Here is a 7,008-nt window from a genome sequence, read left to right on the forward strand (position 1 = left end):
TAATTCCTGCAGTCTTTGAACAGAATCCTGACTCAAGGGAAAACCCAAACTTAGTTGTAGTTTGGAGGCAGAAGAGCAGGCCTATCCTTGGGGTGTGTATGATAGCACGGACTCCTCTAACAACTCACATAACCAACTCCGGAAGAAACGGAAGGGCTGCTGGAGTCCGTCATCTGTCAATAAGGTACGCTTGGCTCTTAGCCTCACAAGGCAACAGCAATGCTTGCTATGAGTTAGGGACCAAGTAAAAGTAATGAATTAACATCTCATTCTCACGGGATAGCTCTGAGGAGCGGGTGCCACCGCTCTAACCCAACCAGGGGATGCATGTAGACTCCAAATGCTTGCCCCCTAGCACCTCCAGACCTTCTTCCAGCAACATACCCCTCCTGGACCAATCTTCCTGCCTTTAAGCAACCCGAGGTCGGAACTGCTAGCCAAGTGGCCCGGGAGGTCTACTTTGCCTGGCTTCACCAAGCCAGGAGATGACTCATCGAGCCGGTTCCCCGGCCTCCTTGGGACTCTGGCAAGCTAGTGGAGAGGTGCCCTCCCTCGCTGCAGGCTCGGCGGGGCGGGGCGGGGCGGGACTCAGCTAGCCAAGGCTGGGAGCGGGAACGGCAGCGGGAAGCGGCCACCGCCCCGGGCAGCCAGAGGCTAGGCAGGGTGAAGCCAGGAGGGGCGGGGCGGGGCGGCACGGGAAGGGAAGGCCGTGCTACCTAGGGACCGACCTAGGGACCGACCCACCGACCGACCGGAGCCACTCTCACAACCCCAGCCACCATGGGGCTGGAGACCGAGAAGGCCGATGTACAGCTCTTCATGACCGATGACACCTACAGCCACCACAGTGTCGTGGACTACGCAGACCCAGAGAAGTATGTAGACTCAAGTCACGACCGGGATCCTCACCAGCTCAACTCGCATCTCAAGGTGAGTTTCAGGCTGGGCTATCTATTAATCACCTGGGCTGGAGGCTGCTGGGGTCCCTCCCTGGCAAGCTGCAGGAGGACGACTCTTCTCCCCAGCCGTGGGATTTGGTCCCAATGCCTTCAGGCAGCAATGTGTCCAGTTCCTGTGTGCACACTGTCACTCTTACGCTGGGAATATTCTAGCCAGGTAGCCTGTCCTTCGGACTTCCCCAGTTTAGAATGCTTCTGCCACCGCCCCCCCCATCGGTCCCCACCCCACCCCACCCCCTACCCCTGACAGGTTGGATGGCAGCAAGAGTCCTTACATCTCTTATCTGCAGCTAGGCTTCGAGGATCTGATTGCAGAACCTGAGACAACGCACTCCTTTGACAAAGTGTGGGTTTGCAGCCATGCCCTCTTTGAAATCAGCAAATATGTGATCTACAAGTTCCTGACGGTGTTTCTGGCCATCCCCTTGGCCTTCGTGGCCGGTATCCTGTTTGCTACCCTCAGCTGTCTGCACATCTGGTGAGAAGGGTCACGTGGGGGTGGATCTGCCTTCTGAAGCTTCCAGAAAGTTTGCCACCTGCCCTGTGCTCTCCCTGTTCCCCAGAGAGAACGCTTACATTAACAAGAGCTGAGAGATCTTGAAGGGCGGTGTGCTTTCTTTAGAATAATAGTTCCCCGGGCTGATAGTTTAAACAGAAGGAAGCAAGGGCCTCTTTCCTGGGTGTGATTTTTCCTTCCATGCAAGAAGGCTGAGCTGACAGCGGAGGTGGGGGCTGGAAGGTGCTTCCTGCCATGGGCTGCTCTCTCCAGGGCCTGTTGGGACTTGTGCCCCTGGTTCTGGGCAGGTCCCTTCCTCCTTTCGTTGACTTTTATTCAGTCACATCTGTGCTTGGGCAAAACAAATGTGATCTCAGAGCAAAACAGCGCTGACAGTCTGATCCATGGAGGATGCCAGGCTTTAGTAAACAGTGCTATAGACCCGTCCACTCAAGTCTGGCTATTGGTAACTGGTAGCAACGAACCCAGGGGACATAGGAGGCGTTTGCAATGATGAGTTGGACACCTACCTTGAACGAATAAAATCTCAAGCTATGAAACAAGGAAATGGGCCATTACGTTACTGTTTCACCTAGGAAGCACAACAGAAAATGGCCTCTAGTTACAAGAAAATGAAATGTGGAAAACGATCGAATGTTGATGGGATGTTTGTTAAGTTAATCACGTTCAAAATGCACCCTAAGCTTTATAGACCACTTACTTTTTTAAGCACTCAAATTTTTCTTAAGGGAACCAGAACATTTCTCCAAGAAATTCTTTTGAGTTAAAGGTTAGCCACTTTGTTCGAGCAATCACCCCCAGTGTCACACAGTTCTCAAGCTGGTCCCTCAAGGTGGCCCTGGTGACATGTGTGATCCTAAATGCCACCATTTAGGTTTTCACTTTACGGGGCATTGCTACACCCCAATGCAGTCCCAGTGTCGTAGAGCTACCCACTTTGCTCCTTCTCCTGGTCTTTAGTTACACCTTGTGTTGGCTGGCTAGTTCTGCACACCAAGGCTATTAGGTGCCCAGTTGTGCTGGTCAAAGACACAAGCCCATCACCTGGAAGCAGGGTTTAGAAACAAATGCAAATAATGAGAGAACAAGGTGAACTCCAAGGGAGGAGCAGGGAAACATGAGAAACTTTGTGAAGCAGGGAAACATGGGAAACTTTATGAAGCAGGGAAACATGGGAAACTTTATGAAGCAGGGAAACATGGGTAACTTTGTGAAGCAGGGAAACATGGGAAACTTTGTGGGGAAAGGAATCTGAAGATCAAAAGAAGTCTTTTGGAGCATAAGTTCAGACGGACAAACGATAAACAAAGAGCACCAATTCAATCGCTTGAGGCTATAAGCAGCCATGTTGACAGGGACAAAGGTTGCCAGAGATATGAAACTCTTTGCTTCTGTGTATATGCAGGTCTGCACAAGCATGTGTATAGTTCCCTCCTATATTCCCACCCATGAGATTTTTTTACATGCCTAAATCAACCTATAAAATTGGACATTCCCACCTTACTAAAGTCGCCAACTGAACACCTAAACCTATTATTATTATTATTATTATTATTATTATTATTATTATTATTATTTACTTTCAGCAACAGGAGAATACAAAGGAACCATAACATATTGTGAGAATGCTAGCTGTGAGCTCTCTGTAAAAACAGAAGAGATTTATTGACAACACTAGGTCTTCTCACAGCTTTGGAGGAAGGGGACAAAAAGGCAAACTCTCATTTGCTAAACAGTGGAAAGATATTAACGGTACGACAATGTGCTAAATGGTGGTTCTCTGCAGCTGTCTGTCGTGGGAGTGGGAGGAGCCTTGTGTGTGGCTTCCACTGGTGAATCACCATATCGCTTCCCCTTTAGACACAGAATATGTATTATTTAACTTCAGCTCCTTTCTCAAATTGTATTCATGTGGGACATTAATATTTAACTGTCACATGCTCGTCATTGGGTAGCTATGACTCGGTGCTCAAATGTTACATTGTAGCTCCATGAAGCAGTCATCATCAATGGATTACACGCTCCTAACATACAAGCTGGACCCCATGGAAGGTTTAAAAAAGAGTAGACTTTCCCGAGGAAGCTTGGCTTTTTTTTTTTTTTTTTTTTTTTCTTTTCAGATGTTTATTTTACATTTTGAAATCAGGCGATTGATGGTTCATTGTTTAACCACAGTTGAGAAAAATAAAAACTAAAAGGCCTTTTAGCCAAGTCACAGTGTCACCACCAGCTGATTTTAGATTTTTTTTTTTTTTTTTTTTTTTTTTTTGGTTGCTGTTGTTGTTGGGGCAGGGGTCCTTTGGTTTATTAGTTGTTTTGTTTATTTGCAAACACAGAGTTCACTATGCTTCCCAGGTTGGCCTTGAACTCCTGGGCTCAAGCAGCCCTCCGGCTTCAGCCTCTCTACTAGCGGGACCCATGGCTGTACATCACAGAGGGTAGAGTTCAGACTCTTCACCCAAGTAAATAACAAAAACTAAGTTTTAAACATCCAGTTATGTTGGACCTGCAGACAAGTATTTGGGTCATTAGGGCTGGTAAATTGATTTTATTTGATGCCTTGGTCAGATCCTCTTACCGTTTGGCAGATGTTTGCTGTAAATAAACACATCATAACCAAAGAAATGTCGCAGGGGCATCTATAGTCTTTTCTGGAATGCAGTGAAAATAGATGTCAGGTTGCTGGAAATACACTGTTGAGTTTCTTGTTTCCAATACAGCACATTGCTGAGACAACACAGGCTTCAAGACGCTGTAGTATAAAGGCAAATAATAAAAACAAATACTAATCCCTGACCCCAGGCAGGCTGTCCAGTAGAGCACAGAGGACTGCGGATTAGGCAGTTCACATGAGAAGCAGTTCTTTACTTATGTTGAGTCTCAACACATTTATCATCATCAGTCTAAGCTGTGTGCAGATTTAGAAGAGGAGTGATTCACAATGTTAAGAACATAACTCAAATTCTATAGCTAAGGACTGTTGAACTCTCTGGTACAAAGAGAATAACTTGCAGAAAATAGAAATGTGCTCACCACATCTAATGAACTGAAATCTTCAAACACAGGCAATTGGATTTTCCCGAATCACAACATATTCCAGTTCCTTTTAGAGCCCAGAGATATAAGAAGTTATGAAGATCAAAAAGGATTAGCCTAAGGAGAGTGTAGTGCACAATTTACTCGATGTAAAGTGAATTTGACTAACAAACTTTCATACATAAACTTCAGATGTCTTTTATTTTGAGGTTAATTCATTAATTTTCCATTATGTATTCTGATTTTAAAAGACGTCTATTGATTATTACGTATATGACAGTACCAAGTGACATCTCAGGGACATAAGGGGATAAGGCTTAGGTCCATAACTGGTTCTGTAAGATTTTTGGTCTCTTGTTAATTTGTGGCGGTGTGAAAAAGTGAAGTCTTGTGAGAAGCATGTGGAATACAAAGTGAAAAGTTGTTATCACTCAACTTGAAGTCAGCTGTGTAGTTCTAAATACCCATAATTAATGTTCTTACAAAATGGTTTCAAATATTTAGCACTTGGAACAAAACATAACATAAATATAGTCTATATAAATAGGCAACATGAATAATTCAGCACTCTAAAAATATATTCATCAAACACACAGTTGCTGATCCCTTGGGTTAAAATCAATAGTTACATCAGATTTTAAGGACAAGCCAAGAAATCAACCTCACCCCCAACTCTCCACTCAAGTAACACTAAAGACTCCATCAAGATTTCGGGCACAGTTCAGAATTCACAAACACTTTTTTCTTTGGCTCAAAGGGAACATTGTTCAAGGGATTACACAAAGACTTCACCTGCGTAATAGAAGCCAGCTTAGGAAAAGGTATACCAACACGTGGGAATAAACATTTTCCCTGTTAGCTAGAGTGCACAGGCCTTCTTGGTGAGTGTAATTACTACGGAGACTAATAAAATGCAGTTGTGAGTGTTGTGAATGTTGAGAACAATGTGATGCTGAACGGAATACTGAATTCATTTCCACACCGATCTTAACGAAAGACAAGTTTCAGCACATAATCTAGAAGGCGAGACGGAAACATAACTATCTACTTACTGTGCTTTGTTGATCATTTTGAAAATTGCTAGGCTTGTTTTAATATGTCAGAAATGCAACGAGGAGGCTCCCAACCAGACTGACTACGAGGGAAGGCAAAGTGAGGGGCCACCAGAAAGGCAAGCCGGAAGTAGAACCTCAGAGAAACAGGAAGTACTAGCAGGATAAATGTTTAGGGGCAGAGATCTGGCAGAGAAAGAAACCACTTTGTTTGTTTTTGTTTTACCGTTTCCCCCAGCATTCAACCAGCAGAAAGAATATTAACATTTATCATCTGTGTGCCTGTTTATTTTTTTAAACAGTGTGCCTCTTGCTCTTACCATGCCGGCCACTGTCCTTTTATTTACTGAGAACTGTTGAACCACGTTTGGGTTAAGTCATTATTACAGTTGTTCATGCGTGTGTGTCAGGCCCTTACTTGGTAACACAAATTGCTAGTGGTAACATTAACAATGCTTATATTCCACCCCCCCTCCGGTTCCAGGATCCTAATGCCTTTCGTGAAGACCTGCCTAATGGTCCTGCCTTCCGTGCAGACGATATGGAAGAGTGTGACAGACGTTGTCATTGGCCCATTGTGTGCAAGTGTAGGACGCGCCTTCTCATCTGTCAGCATGCAACTGAGCCACGACTGACCACTCAGAACCCAGGTCCAAATATTTGGATACTGTACAACTTTGTGGATGTAACACGAAAGCACTACTGTTCTGTTCACTTCCCAATGGTTACAATTATTCTTTAAAATGGGACCCAGGTTAATCGATGTTCACGATCAGATCTTTACAAATAACGATTCCCCCCCCCACACACACACAAAAGCCAAGGATTCTATATCTAATTTCATATCTTGTATAACAAGAATCAGCAACACTCTATGTAAGAACAGACAGCATTTTGCTATAGGGGAAAAACATACATTTGTTGTGGTGGCTTCATAATACTCAAAGGGCAACTTCCTCAGATACTAGAGTCGTTTTGTGCATAACTGCTCATAAAAGTATGAAATTTCTTATTTTCTTTTACTCTAGGAGCAGTGCTCTTAAAGCTACTTTTACAGATACAGTCATGAGGCTAGCTAGAGGAAATATAGTCAAATATTCTAGAAACGTTGTGCAGTGACAGAAGCATATGCTTATGATTGTAGCTAGCAAATATAATAAGACAGATAAATGTGAAAATGTGTCCCTCTGTGGTGTTATTAACCTGTAAGCCCATTTAACAAGTTGTTTGGTTTTGCTGTATATTTTATACCTAATGCAAGTGTTACTGTAAGGCAATGGCTTCAGAGTGCTTTTATCCTTGCATTTGCCATCTTGTTGGCCTCATATGTAAAGTAAGCAGAGCTACCATAGGGAAACTTTCTTCCTAAGACTGTGATGGTGTCATATAAGAGAATTGGTATAGCTTCCTTGGAGTGCAGTGTAAAATGTGCTATCTAAGTGTC

At 44.1% G+C, this 7,008-nt stretch overlaps 1 protein-coding gene across 1 annotated transcript; it reads left to right on the forward strand.

The window, feature by feature from the left end:
• Positions 1-635: 635 nt before the first annotated feature.
• On the forward strand, positions 636-6,620 carry CAV2 (caveolin 2). Its single transcript, XM_080936576.1, has 3 exons — positions 636-930; positions 1,250-1,437; positions 6,049-6,620. The coding sequence occupies exons 1-3, from the start codon at positions 781-783 to the stop codon at positions 6,197-6,199; spliced, it is 489 nt and encodes a 162-aa protein (XP_080792702.1). The 5' UTR covers positions 636-780; the 3' UTR covers positions 6,200-6,620.
• The last annotated feature ends 388 nt before the right edge of the window (positions 6,621-7,008 follow it).

The sequence above is a fragment of the Micromys minutus genome (assembly GCF_963924665.1).
Source record: "Micromys minutus genome assembly, chromosome: 23".
In the NCBI taxonomy this organism is placed as follows: Eukaryota; Metazoa; Chordata; class Mammalia; order Rodentia; family Muridae; genus Micromys; species Micromys minutus.

What these genes read in the sequence shown, in the direction of transcription:
- CAV2 (XM_080936576.1), top strand. Translation starts at nt 781, where the DNA reads ATGGGGCTGGAGACCGAGAAGGCCGATGTACAGCTCTTCATGACCGAT. An exon ending in AGCTCAACTCGCATCTCAAG is followed by an intron (nt 931 to 1,249) that starts GTGAGTTTCAGG and finishes TCTTATCTGCAG; the next exon opens with CTAGGCTTCGAGGATCTGAT. An exon ending in CTCAGCTGTCTGCACATCTG is followed by an intron (nt 1,438 to 6,048) that starts GTGAGAAGGGTC and finishes CTCCGGTTCCAG; the next exon opens with GATCCTAATGCCTTTCGTGA.